Consider the following 23437-nt stretch of genomic DNA (forward strand, 5'->3'; position numbering starts at 1 on the left):
TTGTAAACCTCTTAATTCATTTTTTGTTCAATTTAATCTTTTCTTTCTTAAGGAAAATTAGTTGAATGTTAGCCCTCTTTGCACTATTCACCTCTTAAATTATGCTCATTTTGAGGAGCTTGTTATGCCTGAATAAACATGAAATGACTTGGCATTTTCCCATAAGAGGCACACCCATTTTAATACCATGTATTTACCATTCCTGGAAATGTCTCATTAACTTCTGAAAATCTGTGAGCATGATATTTTTGGGCTACTGTAACACACCTCTTGGCAGTCACAGAAGGCAGTTTGGTTAATGCCTCATAATATCCATTTTTATTCTCAACATGAAGAAAGGCTCTCTATAGAAAATTGATGCAGTTTGCTCTGCTAATTTTCATGCTCATTCCAATTAATTTAACATGACCCAGATTTTCTTCCTCGGGCTCATCCTGACTAATTAGTAAGGCAACACCTAGAACAAGTTCTGTTTAATAACATTGAGGAACACTAGTTGTGAGTGATTTTGATGCTAATAAAGATATTCACTGATGGGACAGATATTTGATGTCAATTATAGTATGTAATTTAGAAGTCCCTATGTGCTGGATAGAGTATAGGAAGGCTGGCAAATCACTATGGGAGATATTTTTTTTCTTTTTGTTAAAAAGACTTCCAAAGCACCTAGCTATCCTCAGGGACCAATTAGTTTATTTTTTTTTTTTTGGTGCAACTAGTAGTATTGTCAACTAATTCCACAGTAATAGATGGGGTGGTGCTGCTAAGGATGTACAATCTGTGAACCATCAACAACTGGGGCCCAGGCTTGCATAATTCACTGAACCTTTATCACAAACAGGAAAAGCCACCCTCGGTACCAGAAAGCAGCATGGCCAAGGAGAAAAGGATAGCTGTCTCATCTCCTTGATATAACTTTTTTTTCCTTGCCATTGTCCAGGTGAATTTGTTTTGCAAGAAATAAATATTGTTGAAAAGGGGGCTTAGATAGTGCTTCATAACTGAATTGTCAATGCTGGTGTTCATTGCAGAAAAATGGTCCCAGACCTGCACTCTATATAATAATTCTGAGTTCTCTGAGTGCTCTCCATCCAAATGTGAGGGCTGGTGCTCATGGAGGTGTCCTGACTGCAGAGAGACCAGCAGCACAGGCAGATATTTGTCCCTCGGAGCACTTCTTCCTGGGAAAGCTGGCTTGCTCTGTGTGTGTAATCCCCAGAACCAGAAACACAGCATGTGTGGCAAGGGAAGTGAGGTCCAGAAAGTGTTTTGTCCTTGAGTTCATCAGAGATAGAAAGAGGAAACGACAAACCTTAATTTTCCCCTGGTCTCTCAGAACAAATTCTCACATATGCTGCAGGAAGACAGAGATAGGATAGTAATACTGTTTGTACTTCAGGATTTTGGTCAGCAAATACAAAAAACAAATAGAATGTATTTGGTCAACAAATATAAAAAACTGTCCAGTCTCTTTACTGAAATTAGAGTGCTAAGACTTGGTTTTGCTTCTAGTAACAAAAATGGAAATCCTGCTATTTATCTGAAGGAGAAAAGAAATAAGATGTCCTTGTACATCTATTTTGATCACAAGTATTATGTCCAAGAACCTGCCTTCAAACAGAATATTTCATGATCTCTTTATGATAGACATTTAGAAATGAAGAATTAGCAAAAGCAATGCTTAGTCTTGAAAAAAATGTAATGCTCAAATGAGCACAGTGAGTGTTGGCACGTTTGTATTTAAAAGTAGTAATATATAATATTCACTTAAGTAACAGCCGCCACCAATATTAAGTATTACTTTCAAAGCAGTTTTTTGCAGAAAGCTGTGTGCCTTGCTTATTTGAGCAGTTTTAAAATAAATATTTTCTGTATAATTTACTGAAGGTAACTTTTTGAGCCAATAACAGAAAAAGGGAATAGAATATCTTATGTTAGATAATGCTCCAATGCTATTAACGTCTCAATTCTTGTGTGCAGTATTGTTAAATTTTAAAAGCTGACACAGTAAAACACAGGTAGAAATATATTAACTTTGAAATTGCAAGGGGGGAGGTTAATGTCTTCGAGGCAGATCTTAATTGCTGAGATCCTATTTGGGGTTTTTTTGGTTTTTGGTTTGTTTTTTGATTACCAAGCCCTCTCATTGGCATGATTTCACCAAGTTTTTAGGAGGAGGGGGAGAAGGAGAGATAGAGAGACTGTGTGAAGTTTCTTCTAATGCATAATGCATTTAAACACTGTACTTTCTGGACTGATGCCACTAACCAGCTCAGAAATGATTCCTGTTTCCTCCTTACAGACTGGCAGTAAGGAGTCAGAGATGACCATGTCCATAGTTATTCCTAGCTGGTGTCAGAACATGACAATTCTGTTGTTCTGGGTCAGTGGTGAATAACTCACTCAAATGGTGCAAAGTCAGCCAGTTCTTAATTTTTTACCTCCTCAAGAGTGCATTCAGTGACTTTATCACTGAGAAGAATTACTCCCCTGCCTAGTGTGAGCAAGATCTGGAAATTTGTTGCATCAGCACATTTAGCCTGGACTGCTCCTTGATTGGTGGGGCTTATATCTGATCTTATGGCAGACAGGTCAGCTCGCTGGCTGGCTAGGTGAACCCAGGTCCAGAGGAAAAATCCATTTTACCCATCTGAACCTGAAAGAAGGGAAGCCTCATAACTTGCCAGGCTTTTTGTCTGGGGTCCCTACATTGTAGGCAACACTAACTCCTTTGAAGGAGAGGAGTGGGGTGATGTTAGCTCACGGAGCCCAGCTTGTGAGAGCTCAGGGACACAAATCAGTCTAGAGAGACTTTGTAGGCACTACATATTTGTGTTTTGTAATATTTTCTGTGACAATGAAAGACCTTAACTCAAATTACAGGTTATGAGCAAAAAGGCACAGCGTCAGGTGTCAGAGTAGGTGTCTGTGTTTTTGAGTTTTGTGCTGTGAACTTTTAAAAAAATAGTGTTACAACAACTTAGTACCCTGTGGTTTTGCTATTCTTATCGTTCCTTATTTTCTAAATCCACTTAATTGAAACTTTTGCCAAAAGCTTTTCCCCCTATTTCTACAAAATTACGTGTGTGTCAATACTTTCAATCACTTAAAACAGCCGTAAGCATCTTACAGAACAGTTTGGCTTCAGAGAGAAATGACCACAGCCATTCCTTCTTTTTTGCTTGTTTTTTAAGCATATTATCCTGAAAAAAAATGAGTAAAATTATACAATGGAAGAAAAATAAATTGCTTGTCTGCCTTTCTGATATCATAAAGATATGTGTCAGGGACTAACCAGGAGCTTTAGCTCCCTAACAGTTGTGCTTTTTGTCCATCTACTGAACTTCAAAGAGAAGAAACATTTTGGGCCTTTCCAGTAACCACTTTTAAGCATCCAATATGTACAGCACATAAATTATAGATGGTTTACAGTTTACATTTACAAGGCTTCTTGGAGGAAAAGACTTCTGAAAAATGGTAGCCCCAAAAATAAATACAGGCAGGTCCAAAGCACGCAGTTGTCATCTGGAGAATGATTCACGAGCGGGAGCAAGACTTCATCGAGTCCTTCGTTTTGAGCGCCAAGTAACATATCACTTATAAGGAGTATTAGTTGTGTTTCCAAATACATAATACCCTATATTTAAAGTATGGGCTTTAACTTAAACCTGCAAGAGCAGACTGTCAGTGTTCCCACGTAACCCTTCACATTCTGGCATTTTCCAGACTGCCAGCCAAATGAACACTTTAGGAGGAGGTGCATATATATGTCCGCAGCACCCAGCGGGTTAATCCACCCTACTGTGCATAGGTGTTGGAGCTCTTATGGTATGTAAGACTCACCAAGTTTGGAGTTGTTCTGTACTTTTACATTTTTTCCTGAACTATGCATTCGCAGCAAGCAACTCTTATGCTGTTCAAGTGTTTGTGAATGCATATCGATACAGTACTTCTATTTGTTTTATGTAACACACACATTTGTGTACATTTTATCACCAGAAAAAGTTTTTATTGTTCATCTTGAGACCTTTCTAGTAAAACATCATTTTTTTTAAAGCATTTAGCCATCCTCCATTTTTTCTTTAATACATCTTAAAATAGACTAATGTGCATTTTGGACTTGTGGCCTAACAAGTGTCCTTTTCAGTAATTGAAGCTTTTAACTTAGTATCTCCCAGGAATAACTGTCTGTTACATTTCTAGTCCTTTTTATTTTTTTTAACAATGAAAAAATCTTATCCATGTGTAGCTATATGTAATATTTCAACTAGTGCTTTCTTAAAAACTAAACAGCCCTGAAAAAAGAGGTTTCTGATGTGGTGATAATAAGTGCTAATAAGTACTCTTGCTGTACTAGTGGGCATCATTTTAGGGGCTGTTTCCTGAACAAGCAGTTGTGTCAAACAGCATAGGGTCTCAGCAGAACTGCAAGACATTAAAATGTCTCACAGTCCATAACTACTTTTAACAGCTGTAAGGAAAATTGAGATGCTCTGATTGCTATTTTCCTTTAAAAAAAACCAGTCATTTTTACTCTTAAAGAAACTACATTAATGATTTAATGAAGAAGAATGGTGCAGGATGTTAGTCATCATCTACTTTTAAGTTCTCACATTCTGCTATATATAAACAATTGCAAAATAGTAAAGGTTAAATATTGATGAAGTACAATTGAACTTAATTACTTCAACTGCAGGTAGAATTTTAATTGAACTTATCTATTTTGCCTACATTTGATATTATTCTAGTGACAAAAGTAAGAGGATAACAAATATAAAAAGCTACTTAGAAAAAGTATAGCTCTTTAATGTATACTTACTTTTATACATTTGATTGAGAAAATGAAAAACATTATCCCAGAACTAAAAAAGGAAAATAGTCTATTAAAGGAGATGTGCTTTCAGCAAAAGAAAAATATTTTTTTTGTCTCCTGATTTCTTTAATGACTTGTTATTGTTGCCTCAGCTGTAGCCAGTCTGCAGCTGGTATTCTTAACAGAATTACTATGAGAATGCCAAAAATACTTCTCTAAAAATATATAAAAAAAAAGATTTAAAAAGAATGCCACTAAAACTGCAGCACAAGGACACTGTGTGACAGTGTTTAGTAGGATGAAAAATTTAAACAGAATAACAGCTATTTACATTCACACTGCAAAGTAATTACTGAAGCATATAGAATACTTAAACCAACCTATTTTAATAATGCTTTCCTTCAGCCTAGATACCAAAAACTGGGAGTACACTTGTGAATTTGTACTGAGCTGGGTAGGGTGGGAATTGAAGTCAAAACCATGTAGAAAAAGGTCTAATGAACCCTTTCCTGGTGAGGTACAATATGAGTTTCACTTTTAAATACAAGAGCATTGTAAATCAGCACAAACCACATGTTTTAATGAGTGTATCTCCTCTGAAATTGTGCAGTGCTTGCAATTCTCTGTGAACAAGACATGGATCTGGTCTCACACTTCTTACTCAGGAAAAACTGCCACTGACATTAATGATAATTTTGCTTGAATAGAACAAAGTGCTTGATGAGAGTTGTGCCAGCATGAGGGGTGCGAGATTAGGATAAACGTGCAAAAAAAGTACAACTTCAAATGGCTGTACCTTTGACTTCTACAGCTAGCATTTCCTCCAACTACAAGGATCTTAATTATAACATTTTCTGGTTCAAAGATTAACATTTAGCATTCTGGGAAAGACTTTCTGGACTTTAGTAACCTGATCAGCACGGTCTCCTTTTGGTCTCTGCCTCTTTCTGGTTCTTTGTATTGCAGGGGAGATGATAGTATCTGGCACATTCCTCGGATGTCTTGAAGATAGCAGCCTTCTGTGTTTGGGGCTGAAAGATTGTGAACTCTGTGTTAGCAGAAATGCCACACAGGGGAGGTGAATAGAACATTAAAAAAGCTTTAGCTTTAGGTACTGCAGCGCAAGCAGAGTTGAATTTGAGAGCTGGGACTTAAGTGGACATTTGTCCCTGCTTTCTTCCTTAATAAAATCTGAGTGTTAACTGTGGGTAAGGGCATTTGAGAGATCAGTAAAAATGAATCATTGAGTGCCCAGAAGAGCTTTATTATGATATACTGTGGAGAACTTTAGAATATACCTAGTACTTTATAAGTGGTTATCAGGTACATGCAGGAGTTACTACATATAGGAAGAGAATTATTTTGTCCTTTGCTGCAGAAGCAAAATAATTTGCCAAATTAAAATGTCAAAATAAAACTCATCAGAAATTGGATCTGTGTGGTCCTTTCTGGCCCTGTGTTCCCATCCAATTTTCTTTTGCCCCATGAAAACCTATTGAGCAAAAAAATATCACAAGCTTCAACCAGCAACGTTTGTTGCTCTTGTGTATGCGTAATCCATTTTGAAAAAAAACTGACACAATACTAAATCTGGGGAAAAAACATCTCGGTGCAGAAATCCTGACTGGCCAAATTGATTTAAAAAAAATTACTAAATTTTAAAAAGCTCAGACTGATAGCGGGTTCCAGTACTGAGTTCTTGTGGGAAGAGGCAAGAGAGGTCGCTAAGTTCAGTTTGTTTGCCCCAGAAGCAATTAGATAGAAGGAATTATTCTGCTCCCAAAGTTCTGCATAAGCATTGCCACTGCCCAGTTAACCGGTGTGAAAATACCATGGAAAATAAATTATTAAACTATACTGTTATTACTAACTTGCCAGTTCCAGAGAAACAAATGCAGCCACATTTACATATGTGTCCATCTGTCTGTTTTTACACTTTATGTCTTCAACCAGTGGGTGAAATTGTTTTAATCCAAGCTGCAGTCTGATTTTTTTTTTTTTTTAATTTGTTTTTTCCCCCTGCTGATATTTTTCTCTGTGTGTATGTTATTTGTAGACGGACATGCATATTCTTGACAGTAGCTAGTTCTTAATTGCCCCTTTAAGTAACCTAATCTATCTGGCCATGGTAGTTTTAACTGGAGTATGCAGCAGAGTTCTCCATGGATAATTTTCGTTAGTTAGCAGATTGTTACCATCTCAATGTTGCTGAAATCCCTAATCTCAGGTCAGCGTGAAGCTGCAGTGGTTACAATCCTGTTGCCTGATGCAGTGTGAATGGAAGTGCTTTCTGTCAGAAACATGTGGTCTCTTCAGTGGAGAGCCTGCGTAAATCCTGTGTAAATAGAGGGAGGCTAACAAAGGATGAGCCCCTGCAGCTCAGAGCATTTGGAGCCATTTGGAGGCTGAATTTGCTAAATGCTGCTTATACCGCCTGAAAAGTTGAAGAGAAAGGAGCATAAAATCCCTTCTTTTTTCTCTTTCTGCTCCTACCCTGGGGGGAGGGTGTTAAGGGCCAGGGAAGCCTGAGGTAAGCCTATGAAGACTGTTTTTTCAGTGCTCTTTTGAGTGTGAAAAAGGTGGCATGGGTCACTGTCCCCTCTTTAATGTCGGAAAACCCACACAGTTAGTAAATGTTGCATGTAAACTAAAGCATTTCATCCCTTCTCCTGCACTCCACGGCAGTGGGCCATGAACTAGTCACTTGAAAATCGCAGAAAAATTTCACTTCAACATGTCTGGACAGTTTAGCACAGCAGGAACGTAAGAGAGATCAGTAATTAGCAGGTTGCTTTACTCTTGTTCCCCTTGTCTGCATTGGAACACTTTTTTCACCTGATGTGAAAAAATGTTGGATTGCAATGAACGAACCATGAACCTCCTGGCTGTATAAAAGAGATTAACATTTAAACTGTGGTTTATTAGTTTTCTTTATAAAAGCTAGAAAAATACATTTTTGGCATTTCACAGAATTTCTAAGATTTCTCAATTCACTTTACAAATAAACATGAGCTCTAAACACGGACAGTTAAAGACACAAAAAAACCCAGTCTTTTTTGTTTTTGGACAGAAAAATAATGAAAGGGGAAATGTGAAACTTAGCAGTTCTGAAAATAATTTTGAAATACTTAGATCACTGATTTTATAGCTTGCATGGCTATAATATGAGCTGAAATGTCATTCCTAATATGAATAAATAATAAAACATTTGTGAATTCCTTTTTGCAAATAAAATATATTGATGACTCTAGAGGGGTGTCTATCCAGAAACAGAAAAGAAACAGTTTTCATTCTGTCCCTTGTAAATACACTTTATATACAAGATACCACGCAAGTCTTTAAGCCTTTAGCACATATTGCCAGATGGCAATAGAGACTTGCTCCTGAATGACAAACTATGCTAAGTTGTAATTAGATTACGTGGAATAGCTTTGTATGTGAGGTCTGGTAGATCTTAAGTTTTCTTCCTATTTGAATTTGCAATAATTATTAATGCCTTGTGTGAAATTCATATATGTCATCTTTACATTATCAGCCCAGTGGAATTGCTGGGTTTTATTCTGGAAAACAAAAGACCCTCCAAAAGAACAGCAAGAGAGAAGGGCAGGTCTTTGTCTCCTTCCTGCTTCTAGAAGGGCAAAAGAATAACATCTGTAGGAAGAGAGATGGTAGTGGTGTATGGCTGAAGTCTTCCTGCTCTCTCTAGTGGACCAGTGTCCAACCTTTCTTTTTGTCCAAGATGCTCACTGAAACATAGAACAGGGGACCATGAAACGTGTCTGGTGTCTCAGAGACACCAGGGCAGAGAACACAGCAGTGTGATTACAGCAGCTCACTTGAGGACACTCCACTCTGAGAAGATGTGATCGTGCAGGTCAGCACAGCCTTAGTGCTCCTGTAAGGCCCCTGAACAACTTCAGATGGTTCCTCTCCTCCCGGAGTAAAGTAATCCGGCAAAACCAGCACAGGTACTGGCAGAGCACTGCCAATGATGGCACAGCTCTGAGCTGGGTTGCCCACCTCAACTGTTTGTGATTTTCAAAGTCCCATATTTGCCAGTCATAACCTATCTTAGTTTCCCTGGGCTAGAAACGCAGGAGGTAAGAGTGGCTCTTGTGGTGTAAGGAGACTTTAGTCAACTTCCTTGAATAGGGATCATTAAGAGGAAGGGGAAATAAAACAAAAACAATCCATAGCAGGACTTCATTCAAAGATCTGTGATCTACTGATGCTGGAAGGCTAAAAGCCTGATAATTTTAACAGGATGGAATGAAGATAAGGATTCTCCTGAAGGGTCTTTGATTCTGGAGCTGACCTTCCCTCTCTGTTAGTCTTCCCTTCAGTACAGACTATCTTCAAAAATATCTTCAAACACTTCTCTCTCCAGCTTTTTGGTAGTGATAATTTAAACAGATTTTTAAGATTTTTCTCTGGTGGTGATATGGATTGTATTACTAAGCTGAATGTCCTTATTAATAATGGTTTCCAATATTTATGAGTCTAGATGGACACATTGTAAGTACAAACAAATAACTGCAAATTGTGAATATAGTCTGCATGCAGATTTTCCTCTTTGTTTTCCATTTATATCTACATATTCCACTCCATCAAAATATTAGACTGGAAGATTAGAGTAGCTTACTTAAGATCAGCATAGTGCACTGCAGCTTTCCTTTTCAGAATCCTTTAACTTGCTTTTCGTATTGCATCCTCTATTTTTAGAAAAATGGTGAAGTGTCTTGTCTTTCCCCGAGTTTAGATACTCCTGCTGTTCTCTCTTTTCCTTTCGTGTGACAAACCTTAAAGCTGTAAGGGACCTTTGATGGTGAAGAAACTCAGACACTGGGTTCTGAAATGTACTTTTCCAGAAATCACTTTTTTAACTGCTCTACTTGATATGATGGTAACAGAAACTATTTCTAGAATTTGAATCTGGACTGTTACCAGGCTTCTGTGCTTTGGCCTGACTGGGTCATCCTTTTCAGTTATCATTTTGATAAATTGGGAATTTGTTATTCATCCTGTTCACAAGTCGTAAAAAGACAAGATGAGCAACTTCTAAACTTGCTTCATCTGTTGCTGGGTTTTTACTCAGTGAAGAACACAAACAAAGACTAGGATTGAGATAATACTGATAGTGTGGGAGACTAACAAAGAAAAATTCATAGATACAATAAAGTAGGACAGACTTTATGTAGGACTGGTCTCTGTTTCTCAAAGAGTCCTTGGCTATGTCAATACTGGGCTTTGCAAGCTTATCTGTCCAAGGAAATCAGCTTGCAGCAAATTGGAATTATGGTGCAATGGAAACCCTGCAATAATTTATTATTTAATAATTTTTAAAGAAGAAGTAGTCTCCTTTGCTTTCAGTGCAGAGGAATTTATCTTGTGGAAGGAAGCCCTCAGCATGTACTAAGAGTGCCTGAACACAGAGCCAGTGTGGAAGCCCAACTTCCCACTGTGTAAAGAAGACTTGCATCTTCAGCATCCTCCACAAACTCTCCCCCTAGAAGAGAAGGTCTTTAAGGAACCCCAGGTGGGTCCCTTTGCAAGGTTTCTTGTAAACTCTCTCCATCTTTTATAGGAGTTATTGAGATTACTACATAGCATTGCTAAAATCTTAAACAAGCTGGGTAAAATGCCTAATTCTCTACTGGCTCGATGCCTTCACAAAGAGACTGCCACTTAAGAATTCTCCACTTTCCTACAGCACTGATAGGGTTTTGCAATCATGCATACTCTTTGCACAGGAATAAATGAGTGAACAGTATGGAAAGCAGGAAAAAATTACCCTTAAATTTTTGGTTTTGGTTGAATGAGACAGTGGACCAAAATCCAAACCCTAATTTCTTCTCTAGAAAATTGAGACAACTATGCTTGTATAATTGCCATTTCCATAGAACTTAGGATTTGACTTTACTCTTCTTACAAATCACCATCTAAACCAGGATATGAATAGTTAATATAAGCAGAATCTCTTGTAATGATGATTTAAATTATTTAAATTTTGATTCCTTCATACAATAGTGAATAATATAGTTAATCCAGTCTGCCATAAAGTGACTTTCATGTCTGTTCATTTTATTTCACTTTTGATAATTTATTTTTCTTCATTTAAAATAACTGACATTTATTTGGATAAAGAAAACTAGGACCAGAAGTAAATAATTCCATTTTGAAAAAGACAGTTATGGGGTTTTTCTATGATTTCTTCTCACTAGAAACTGCATCCACTAATACGAGTTGTAGTCCTATTAAAGATATGACAGTACAGATTAACAGGACACCAGGAGGGACAAATCTTGCTGTATTTTTCTCCTGATACCATTTGGAGTTAGAATATTTGAATTTCTTTTCATGAGGTTATGGAACAGATTAGGGAGCCACCGACTCTTACGATTTCAACTGCTGATTAGGATGGGGAGGCAATGAGAGCTTTGGTTGAACTTTTCTTTCTTGGACCGCCATTAGCTTTTTTAAAGCAGGATATTAATAACCTCATCAAAAAATCCAAACACTGATATAGCGTGCGGGAGACTCCTGCTGAGGATGCTCTCAAATAGGAGAGTAAATGCAGACAGACAGGAATTTGTCCATACAGAGAGTGAACTGGTGTTTCTGTGGTTTGAAAGGATGGTGCAGAGCAGAAGTTTTACAGCTCCACACATCCTGTGCATACACACATTACTTTTACATAAAGAGACAAAGATATCTCTATCCGCACGACAGATAGACAAACAGACTGACTGACTTCAAACTTGCACTTTCAGTAGGGATTTTTTCCCCCCATCTCCGGGTACTGCTTTTCAAAATTGCCCGAGGCTACAGTACAGCACCTCAGATCCCCAAGGCCCATTGCCTGGCTCCTAATAGCCACTCTCCATCTGTGTCACATGAACAGCTGATGAGATAGCTCCAGTGTCTGTATTTTGGAGAGCATATCCACCCAGGTTAAAATGCTGGGGTTGCCAAGGAGCAGTCAGAAGCCATTAGTGTTTGTGAGAATTTGCCTTGCAGCAGTTCCTTGGCATAGTGGAAAGTGTGTGTGCGTGTGTGTGCGCGCGCACACGTGTCTGTGAGAGAGGGCTAGGGTGGAATATGTGGGGGGAAGAAAGCAGCAGAGAGGAGTGCTTTCTGAATAGCCAATATCTTGCAAAGGCAAACAGTTGGTTATAGAGCTTCCACAATCTCTTTGACTAGTTTGCTGTGATTTGACTCTCCTTTATCGTTAATGGGGGGGGGGGGGGGAATAAAAAGAAAGCATGAGAAAGAGAGCAGCGACTTCAGGGTCTTGCTCTGGTGTTTGGGCAGATGGAAAGGAGCTGCTCTGCCTTGGGGCAGGGTGGTTGTAATGAAGTGGCCTGTCAGTCTGTAAATAGTGAGGGTCATCTCTTCCATGTGATGGAGGGTATCACATTGCAGTGAAAATGGAAATGTCAATAAAATTAATCTGCCAGCTCTTTGCTGTGGCTTTTTCTGTCTCTCCAGTCCAAAAGGGTCGGTTTTTCAGAGGGGATGCAGTACAAGAAGGGTGATCTGGCATGGGAGTGAAGATGGAGCTGAAATGCAAGTTTTGGAGCAAATGGACTGTATGTAGAGGCAATGTATTTCGTTTAGCAGCACTACAGATCTAGACGAGGCTATAGGAATTAGCTTGTGAATCTATAGCATTCCTCAGGAAGCTATGGAGCGTCTAGCTCAGGCTACATTGAGCACAGAGTTTATTGTTTTAGGCTTTCTTGGACAAGGTTTTTACTTAGCATGGGATTTATGGCATTTACTGCTAATGAATGTCTATTCTTAAATTACAAAAACCACCGTCTCAGCACAATTCCCAGATGTCCTTCCAGGACCTCGGCTTCTTAAACACCAGCAGGGAGCATAAACTCTCCACTTCTCTGTTTTCCTCTTTCGTGTGGCTCCGGGCTAATGATGTGTAAGGAAAACACAGCAATCTATAAAGTCTCAGTGCTGTCCCAGTATTCTTCATTTATTTTGCATTTGATTATGCCACAAGTCGGATCTTGTTTCTTTCCTTTTTTTAAAGTTATTAGTTCAAATATTAATGTAGGAATATGGCATATATTGCTGCTCTTGATTGATGCCTTCCCAAAAACAGGAAGACGTGCTCGTATGAATTTTAAGAAAGTAGGGGTCCTGCAATGCCTTGCCAGAAGAGTTTTTCAGATACATAATTTAGATGCCCTCCAGGCAGGCTTTCAAGGCATTTTTGCTGGAGGGCAAGAAAAAATAACTATGACTGTTAAAAGTAAATGATTTTTGCTAATGCACAATTAATGCCAGGGAAAAGCACAGAAGAGAAGGATGTTGATGGAAAGTTCTGATTAAGTGAGAGCTCTACCTTGATGTGCATCTTTTTTTTTTAATGATAATAATCACTGATGCAGAGATGTAGAAGTTTTCATGTCATGCAAATGCTGTGTGCAGGGTCACACTAGGTGTACGTGTTTGTGAGTGCATGTGTATGTGTGCTGGGAGGTGATGGCTACAGGGAGGGGCTCATCTGACAGTGTGTTATGTGCACTGAACGGTGACATGGTTACTGCCACCCCTGCAGAGGGCCTCCAATATATAGACTACAGAACATTTAACTTGATTACTTATACGTACATATTCAGAATGGTTGTAGGGATGCATTTACAGTAAATGGGTTTTCTTGTGGCAGGTTTTCCCACATTGAATCCCATAATTGAAAAAGAGCTACTGCACTATGTCAAGCACACAATTATAATTGAATTAATGATATATGCATGTGTGAAACACAAAATTAGTATTTGGAGAGACATGGTTTTCTAATTTTTACATATTTGTATCAGCATTCTTATATAATGAGAAACTGTATGTGCCTGATCTAACATATTAAAAAAAACCCAAACTGTGGTAGTGTCTTGGCAATTAATAATATTTTTTGGCTTCTGTATTTGGTTCATTAAACATCTCCTCCTTCCTGTTTTTCTCTTTGTTGTAGGTGATGGTTTAGACAACAGCGTAGCCTCACCTGGTACAGGAGATGATGATGACCCAGACAAGGACAAAAAGCGTCAGAAGAAAAGAGGCATTTTCCCCAAAGTAGCAACAAATATCATGAGAGCGTGGCTTTTCCAGCATCTCACAGTAAGTGGTGCCCAAAACCAAAATAAATTTCTATTTGTGTGCCTAATGAGGTTTATTCATCATTATTAGAAATCAATTGTCCCCATAATTTTTTGACCATTATTAGGTCTCAGGCTTTGTTGCTTTTTTTTTTGTTGGTTTTTTTTTTGTTTTGTTGTTGTTGTTTAGATTTTTTTTTTCCTTGGGTCTTGGAATCATGACAAATCTCAAAGAAATCTATCTATATATGTGAATATATAAATATTTATGTACACATCCTATAGAAAGAAAAAGAAAGAGAGTACAACACCTAGCATGGAACATCACCTATATAAGAAGTAACCATTTTTGGCTTTGGACTATTCAAAATCTTCCTGCAGACAGCAAAAGGGGTATTCTTGCTTTAGCACGTATAAAGCTCTGCCTTCTGTTTTTTTATTGCTGGCCTCTGTTTACACAAACTTCACATGCATGTGGTGAAAGAGAGTCCTGGTCTGCGTACGTGTGCTGACATATACTGTGGATGGTAGAGAAGTCAAAGCAGCAGCTTGCAACCTTGTCATTGTTACATTTTTTGTGAGGAAATATAGAAGGCTTACAGATTCCCTAATTTTTCAGTTGTGTAACAGAGAGAATAAGCACCTTTTCTGCTGCTCTTCAAGTCCATTAACATTAACACCTAGCCATATTCACATTTGGGGAGAGAGAGATTAAATATGTGAAATAGCAGTGCTTTCCTTGGGCTTTTATTTGTCTGCTTGCTATTGGTGTTGTCTTGGTATTCTGTTGACTATTTTAGCTTCACTTAGGCATCAAAACACGGTTCCACAGAAAACCTAGTAAACCTAATTTACTTGATGTGGGAAATGATGGAAACTGGTAAAATTATCAATTGATTTTTCTTCTTTCTCACACTTTGAAATTGTTTCTCACTTGATAAGGCTTGAAATGCTAACTGTTATTAACTACCGGTTCTTCTACCAAAGTTTTATAAATTTCCATGGTTTTATAAATTTCCTGCTGTTGGTTACAGTGTAATGATTCCGGGACCCGATTTATTTATGATAGAGACTATTGAGCTGCTCTGCCAGCAGCACAGCTAAAGGGGGGAGCGATAGATTCACATTTCTAAACCATCATTTTGATGTAAGGACATTAGTAGCAAACTAAGGTGCATTGATCTGGCCTGTGGGGTCAGGATTAGCTGGAATAGCCAGTGTCTCTGCTGGAGTAGTGGTTATTCCTGCCTCTCAGCTATGGCCATTTCAAAGGTCAGGTGCCCTGTACCCACTTGGCTCAGAGGAATTAGACAGAACATGAGTCTCTGGGCTGATTACTTAACCAAAGACAAAATAATGAGTCCTAAGCAAATACTGACTAATTGAAAGGGCTGTAAATCCATTACATATTGGTCAGGGATAATCAGGAGTATTTAATCACTTTTATCTATTCAGGAGCACTGAAGCTGCAACAGCAAAGCCCTGAACCTTGCCATGTGCTTATTATTCTCATCATTATCAAAATTACTTCACAGCTGTTCTTTGCTACATCACCTCAGCTGGAGATTTACTAACCTGTAAAATGTTTTTAATTTGGAAGTCGACTGAGTGCAAGTGGAGGGTTTTTCGTTTAGCTGTAGGGTATCTTTAGATGAGTAGTACAGGCAGACAGCAAAAAGCAGGGCCACAAATAAACAAGTTTGGTTTGTAGACATCTCCATGTTAACTCCATTTCCTCTTATGCAATTTGTGATTTCTATTTTTTTTCTTCCCTGCCTTTCTTTCTTATGTGCTCCTTGAAAGCATTTGACACTTGCTTATTAAACAGTCAACTGCCTCTTGCTTCTCTTGAGGAAAGTCTTTCTGGCTTTTTGAAATCCCCTTCCCTTGTTTGTATCCTCTCTCTCCTGACCCTCTCCATCCTGCATGAATTAAGGAAATTTGCCATCACTGGTGAGGATGGCCTCACAAAAATCAGATTAAATGAAGGCAAAAAAGCCCCAAACCTTTTACCATCCAGGCTTTAATGAGTTTGCAGGTGTTGAAAGATTTACTGCGCTGTAATTCTCAGACCTGCAAACTGATAATGGAGACCCCTGACCAGTGCAATGTAAATTCAGAAAGATTCTTGCCATAAACACATGCAGGGAAGGAAGAAAACTCCTTTCTTTTAAAGATCTCACACTTTTTCTCAAATTAGCTTGTCCATTCAAAATGTAACTCTGGCTGAGCCAGAACGGGGGAATCTGTGATATACAATTTTATTGTTGCAAGTAAATATCTTTACAATGGCAGTCCATGATTCAATGTACATTCCTTCATTACTACTCTAACCTTATTTCAAATTGGTTTGTTCCTCTTTTGTGCTGTATGACCTGTTCTTGTATTACAATAATCCCCTGATGTACCCTTTTTTATTTCTCTCTCTCTCTCTCTTTTTTTTTTTTTTTTTAAAGAAACTAATTGAATTATCTCATTATTTTAATTTGTTAAGCAAATGTATTTTACATCTCAGGATGTGTTCTTAAAGAAGGAGCTGCTTAGGCTTTGCCCCCTGAATGGGCCATTGGTACATTTTGACATTCATGCATTCATTAAGGAGAGGGACATAAAAGAGCTCTGGTTGTATTTTTTTTTTCAAACACCCAACCAGCATGGAGCAACTTTTCCATAAGCCACAGGGGTCTCTCTACATATGTTCTCAACTGCAAGCCATTGTCACCTATTCTGAATACCTCAAAAGGACAAATAAAATACTAAAGGCCAACTGTAGCAATTGTTAGTCTCAATATGACAAAAATCATTAACCTCTGATTTCCCTGGAAGGAGAGGCAGTGGCAGTCCATCTCTTATGGCATGGATTAAATGTAGAAGTCCTTTAGACTGTCAAATTCCAAGAGAGTAACTCAGATCTGACTAATTGTATTTACTTATGATTTTAAATAAAATGCTATTTTTTTCCCTTATTCAATCAGTTTGCAAACTCCTAAGGCAGCCAATTTTAAAAATTGAATGGCCTAAGTGGCTTTTTTGAAGAGACAGGCACTTGAACTCTGATGTAGAATGAATGTGTCTGACAGGCTGTGTCTTGCAAAACGATTTCTAACCCCTATCACAGCTTCCATTTTGTAGTAACTTTAATTATATTTGAAACAGGATACACATGCATGTTTTTATTCTTGGAAGTCAAATACAAGGAGTAGGAGCTTCTGTCATGTTCTCTTTCACTTACTGAGCTCTGTCTTACATTTGGAATTACAACAGCACCGGAAGATAAAAGATCAGAGGATGAATTGGTTGGAAATGTGTATGCTTTTTCTGGATAATATCCAGTGTTAAAGAAACTAGAGGAAATCCTAGTCTGGTAGTATAATCTTTTCAATAGTACATAAAGATTACAACATCAGAAAGGTAAACCTGACATTAAGACTGTTTTTAGTTGAGTTCAAAGGTGGTTAAAGAAAAGAAACAGCAAGAAATCTGACCCAAGCTGAGAGTTTATTCACAGCTTTGGAAGACTCCTTTTCCTCTATGCTAAGGAGTTCTTAGTACACTCAATTAGCCTCTCAGACATCACTGCTTTCCTCCCTCAAGTGCTCCCCTATTTGCCCTGCAAAGAACATATTTGATCACGAAGTGAAAACAGGAAGTGCTCAAATGTATAGACACCTCCAGCTTACACCAATGCTGAAATTAGGATTTCTTACCAGCAACTATAGAGCCAGTCCCCCTCCTCCCATGCCCTTTTGAAGGATGGAGGACCTTTAAAATATACATACATAATCAGAAGAGAGGAAAGTTAGAAAGGAAGCAATTATACCACTCTATGGACTTGTACCTCTGGTAGTTCATCTATTTCTGCAGCAGTGTGCCAAAGACTACATTTTTGCTACATTCAACATTTTTTCACCTTTTTTTACAGAGCTGGTAGAACAGAATCTCCTTTATGCTTTGACACTTACCTGGAGTGATGCCCTTTGTTAAAATTCTATTTTGGTTGTTTCTTTTGTTACAGTCTTTAAGAAGATGTGTATCTTAACTAATAGAACCAGATTTAGCAATGGTAGCCTGCAAATTAAAGCTTTTTTTATGAAAATGCCAAATTCCCATCTGGTGGTATTTGGGATGTCTCCCCTAAATTTACAGGAGAGGTTCAGAGGAGGTTTTTCTTCTTTTTTTTTGCTAGCTAAAGTTCTGTCTTCTTAACATTGAACAGTGTCATTTTAGGCTGATTTCCACAATCTTATGGCTGAAGATCTTGCCCTTTACACAGTCTATTGTAGAATATATCTTGGTTTTATCTGTTTCATTGTCAGGCTAGAGTAAGTTTTCCTGGAAGGTGGCAAAATGAACCAGCCACAGCTTTTGTACTTACCTGATTTAATTTTCTTAACTTGTCATATTCATGTGTCCAGATTGGATAATATGAATACTCTTACTGAAACAGATTTTTTTTTCTGTTTTTATGTGGGTGTATCTGAGAATAAAATGTGTATCTATCATATTTTGATAAATGGCTTATCAAGCCTTTTATACAAGGCAGCTATTTTATTTATTCATTAGATTTGACTCTAGAGATGAATGTCATCAACCAAAGCCAATCTTGGAGCAAGTGTTCAAAGAAGTCAAAACTACCCACCTTCAAAAATATCTCCTTCCATATTTTATTTTAGTAATAATACCTTAAAGTAATAATACCTTGCACTCCACACTGAACAGCTTACTTTCATATCAAACTGTAGAAGAACAGCTTTTCTCAGAGCTGTGATCCGGGAGAAACATTCTTCATGTTTTTTTTTGCTCTACTTTATAAATCCAAAAGCAAACCAGAAAATACAGACCTCTTTCCAGTTAAAATGGCGAGAAGGAGGCTGGGAGGCTCCAGGTAATACAGGAACGTGCAGTCATTCTAGTGAATTTTAGTGTGTGTGTGTGTGGGAGAGCGTTGTAACATGCTATACCCTCCGAGGTACACGGAGGAGATGGAAAACGTCCTCTGATTCTCCTGTAAAACTGCCTGCACGTGTATTTGTGTGGCTGCCATTTCCACCTCAGGGCACCACAGTGTCAGAGAGCTGGGGGAGCCTAAGATACAGTTTTAGTCCAGGTCTGCTTTTAGGCAGGGCTGGCTGTGTGCTGTTTTCAGCAAGGTAATAAGTTGCCTGCTGGTGTAGAACAGACCTCTTTGTAAAAACACCACCCGGTTGGAAGCATGTCCTACAAAATAATATTGTGTTCATTTTTCAGCTGGATAAACTTTTGTGAGGAGAGGTTAAATGACTTCAGCCCCCAGTGCTAAAGAAAAATCAGTGCCCGAATGCTAAACTCCCATGACCTGCGGTCTTGCAGTCCTCAGGACGACAGAGTTGTGCCCCTTTGTACCCCAGAGTTGCTCTGGTGTCTCACCAGAAGGGCTGGTGGAGGTCATTAATATTTGTAGTTATTGCTGCTGGTAGCACAGCCCTGCCTAATGTCATCAACATCCCCCTCCTGTCCTGCCTGCCTACACTACCGTGTCACCAGCCTGGGCAGAATGAACCTGGAAATCTTTCTCAAAATGACACTTCTGATCCCAGGCTGAAAGGTTTCATCCTCTGAGTGCTCCTAGTCCTCAGCCATGAAATCCATCCTGAAGATTTAGTAAGAGACCAAACATTCACATACCTTTTAAACACCACAATCTTAAAAGAAAAGAGCTGAAATGGGATTGGGGGTGGGGCTTTGTTTGTTTTAAAAATGGAATCTGAGATTAGATCTGACATTTCTACATCCACCCCCTACAGAAGAGGGAACCCAGGGTCATGGGGTGTGTGGGCCTCAAAAGCTAGCTTTGTCTGGGAGTGGTTAATCTAATCATTGTTACATAGACATCTGTTATTTCTTCTGAAAAATTGATGCTTTTGTGACACAATGATCCATCTATTTAGTACAACAGCCTGAGTAATTAAATTAAAAAAAGAATATTTTTGCGGGAGCATGTATTATAAAACTGCCATACCTCCTTGTACCAGTGAAAAGGCTGAGGAGAGGGAGTGGAAGATGGAGAGGGGCAGAGGGAGAGGAGTGCTTTAAGTCTTGCATTGTTTTCTGCTGGCTGGAGGAAAACATCTGTGAATTGTTTGAACTGAACCTTAGCAGGGACTGTCTGAATCTGTGTCATCTCTGTTTAATTTCAGGAAATGATGTCACAGCGCATTAAATAACAATGCTGCATGATTTATTTTTACTTGTACATGCTGTCCTAAGCATTTTGGTTACACAGCAGTGTTTCCAATTAAGTGCAAGCTTTCGGTTTTAAAAAATATACTCAGTAATGCTTTTTTGGGGGGGTATGGGGAGGCTGGGTTTTTTAGGGGGTCACCAAGGTTCAGGGCTGTCAGAGGGCTCTGGGCCCATTTGTCATGTGCTTATTTGTAGTTGGGACTGGATGTCAGCTCTCTCGTCACCCATGGCAACCTCCAGGACTGTGGGTTTGTTACAAAGCCTGTCTGGGGGAGAAAAAAACCTAAATATTCCGAACCGATCCGTCAAAAGACCTATTAGATACTTATAGCCAGGCCCATGTACTGTAGCTTTTGCCTCGATCAAACTTTCTGCACTCCCCCTTCTTCTGTAGAAGAATAGAGGACATAAGTCAATTCTGTCTGCCATCTGTCGCCTCTCTCCCTGCTCCTCAAATTAAAGAGACAGTCCAAAATTTAAATAATCGGATACAATCACAGGAAGCCAGCCTGGAAATTATTACATGTGCAATTGGTTGAAGGGTTTTTTTTTGTTTTTTTTTTTATTTTTCATTTTATTTTGAAGAGGGGATCTTTATTGTGCTTCTTTGGAGATCAAAATCTGTTGTGTGTTTCAGCTTCAAAAATAGCATGCTGAGAAATACTGGATTTGCAGTGTCACTGAGTTGTTTTCTAATAGGATTCCAAGTTATATATAGGGTGAAATTCACACACACACATACACACCCTCCCCACCCCCAAAAAGAATCCCCAAATTGTGAATCCTGCAAGGGACAAGTAAATGAATCATACCGCCCTTTCCCTCCAGCTCTCTTATCCTTTTCATCCCCTTTCTGTCCCCAAATCCATGGCAGGCTGACAGGCTGCAGCAAAATATTTTTTTGGTGCTACTAGGACAATTTAAGCTGTTGAGTCTATCTAATGGGCCTCTTCTAGGCCTGCTGTAAGAGTTTTTCAAGGTACCCTGTCTGATATTAGCTAGTTTTGCTGATAATATGCTATGATATTAGCTGTAAAAGCTATTACCTTTTTCTCTCCTTGTTTTTATCTTTACACCAGCCTGCCTGGTTTTGCCTCCTTCTCATCAACAGGCAACACAGTGTGTCAGGTCTGCAGCAAGGTGAATTTCATTCGTGTGACATATGAGGTCAGCCAAGCCAAGCCATCAGATAACGTGGCTAGATGTTACTTCCCAATTTCATATTTTACCTGCCATTTTCGAGCAGGGGGTTCCTGAGAACAACAAAAAACATGTGCATGGTCTTAACTGAGGCTTGGTTAAAAAGTCTCGACAGAGCAAGCTGAATGTGGCCTAGTGAAAGATAGGATCAGCCACTGTTTTTCACTGGTTGTTATTGTCAGATTACAAAGGTTTGCAGAGTCAGTATAGGAAGTAAGTGAAAAGAAAAGAAAAGAAAAGAAAAGAAGAGGGAACAGCAAAGTCCAATTAATGAATTCCTTCAAGTAATTGAAACAAGGAAATGATAGGGACAAGAATTGATTTATATAGAGTTGTGGCTTCAAGGTTCACAAGGCAAAAGGTGGTTTAACCAAAGCATATGTGAATGAAAGTGTTTCAACACTTTTTTAACTCAAAAAACATTGTTCTAATAAATGTTGTGAACTGAAGCTTTTGAAGACCAAGAACACACTTAACTAGAGGAGAGAATTCTTTGGAGTGTCTTCAGGTTCCACTAAGTACAGCTGTTGTCATTGGAAAACTCATAGTTTCTCTTTTCTCTGTAGTGTGTGCACATGATTATATGTAGACATAAAAGATATTTTTAGGGAAAATACAGTTGCTGTTGTTTGTGCAGTGATACTATCAGTTTTGCCTCAGTATATGTTTAAAACTTTTCTTTTCAAGATCTATGAGCAGGACAATTGGTTTCAAGGAAGTTTTCAGTAAAATAACAGTTATGTTGGAAAAAAAAAGTGCATGTTTCTGCCAACCGTTCCACAACTGCAAAGAAATGGATATGTCAATTCTTATTGCTGCCTAATGAAGAGAGTAGTTTGTGGCAGACAATATTGCTCCTGTTGTTGTGGAGTTTGACTTGAATTATGATACCTAGAATACCATGCATAACATATTTTAGAGTTGATTGGCAGCACTTGTTTGTAATATCTAAAGCAATCATTGGCATCTCTGAAGATTTATGGTTACCTTTAAGCATAATGGCAAAACAGTTTTCAAGCTTTTACATTTGTTATTTTTTATTTTTAACTGCTAGCCCCAAATCTGCCAAAACTAATTTCAGTTGTTTTGTCTAATACTGGTGATAGGCCATAAAGATTTTTTAAATCTTGGTTTTACCTTTTTATGATGTCATTTTAAAATATGTATTTTATTTGTAGCAGTTGACTACTTATGTCCATAAAATGTTTAACATCTCATGACACACTCTTACAATCTCAGGATAATAAATCTGAGTAGCTCAGTCAACAGCAGCAAACATTTTGGTTCAGTGTTTAAAAAAAATCTTCATATATCAATATTTTAGTGCTGTAGAAATTTGACTGTCATCAGGATCAAGCTCTTATTTGGTCATTTCAAAGTAGGAACTTGATATTCTGAAGTGGATATACTGTGGAAATACTATGTGACTAAATAAGATAGCAATGGGAAAGCTCCTGCTTACTTTCTTAATGTATACTAAATATATGAAAGGAGTAGATTTTCTTAAGATCGTGGTCTAGTCTAGACTACTTTAAGCTTGTTATGTCAATTAAAAATCTTCAAACATTATGTAAGATACAGTGTTAGTTGATATGCTGTATATCTACATGGATCGTTATAAAAGCAGTTATTTTTCCTCCCAGGTAAGTTAAAAAATTAGGGTTTGATTCTTTGTGTTCATGGATTTGGGGATAATTCACAAATTAGTGACTAACAGTGTGTATCTCTCAGTCCTCCTTCCACTAATTACAGTGGCACTTTGATCCCTCTGAAAAAGCCAGCAAAGATGTAGTGAAATCATAATGTGAGATGGGCAGAAAAACACTTAGTAAGTGTTAAACGCTCTAGCCACTTTATCCAGGAATTACACTTAACAACTCTTTCAACGATTCCCTGTTTTATGATAGAAAGACAAGTGTCTTGAGTGCTCAACTGTTTGTCACATTCTCCTGTGACCCAGCTTTCCTTACGGTCCCCAGGATGGTGCAGTACAAGGGAGCTCTGGTAGACATGTGGAGTTTTCACTTCACTTTCTAGCTGTGACCATGACAAGACACTGTGCCTTGGTTTCCCTGTTTAAACAGTATGG

General features: G+C 38.3%; 1 protein-coding gene across 4 annotated transcripts in view; it reads left to right on the forward strand.

Moving 5' to 3' along the window:
* Positions 1–23437, forward strand: part of MEIS2 (Meis homeobox 2) — a 174604-nt gene that overhangs the window by 39332 nt on the left and 111835 nt on the right. For all 4 annotated transcript variants that reach the window (XM_058853364.1, XM_058853391.1, XM_058853382.1 and 1 more), the window contains one exon: positions 13803–13948. In XM_058853364.1, coding sequence (XP_058709347.1) covers positions 13803–13948 — 146 coding nt within the window. The remainder of the gene's footprint in view (positions 1–13802; positions 13949–23437) is intronic.

This window comes from Poecile atricapillus, chromosome 1 (assembly GCF_030490865.1).
Source record: "Poecile atricapillus isolate bPoeAtr1 chromosome 1, bPoeAtr1.hap1, whole genome shotgun sequence".
NCBI classification, from domain to species: domain Eukaryota; kingdom Metazoa; phylum Chordata; class Aves; order Passeriformes; family Paridae; genus Poecile; species Poecile atricapillus.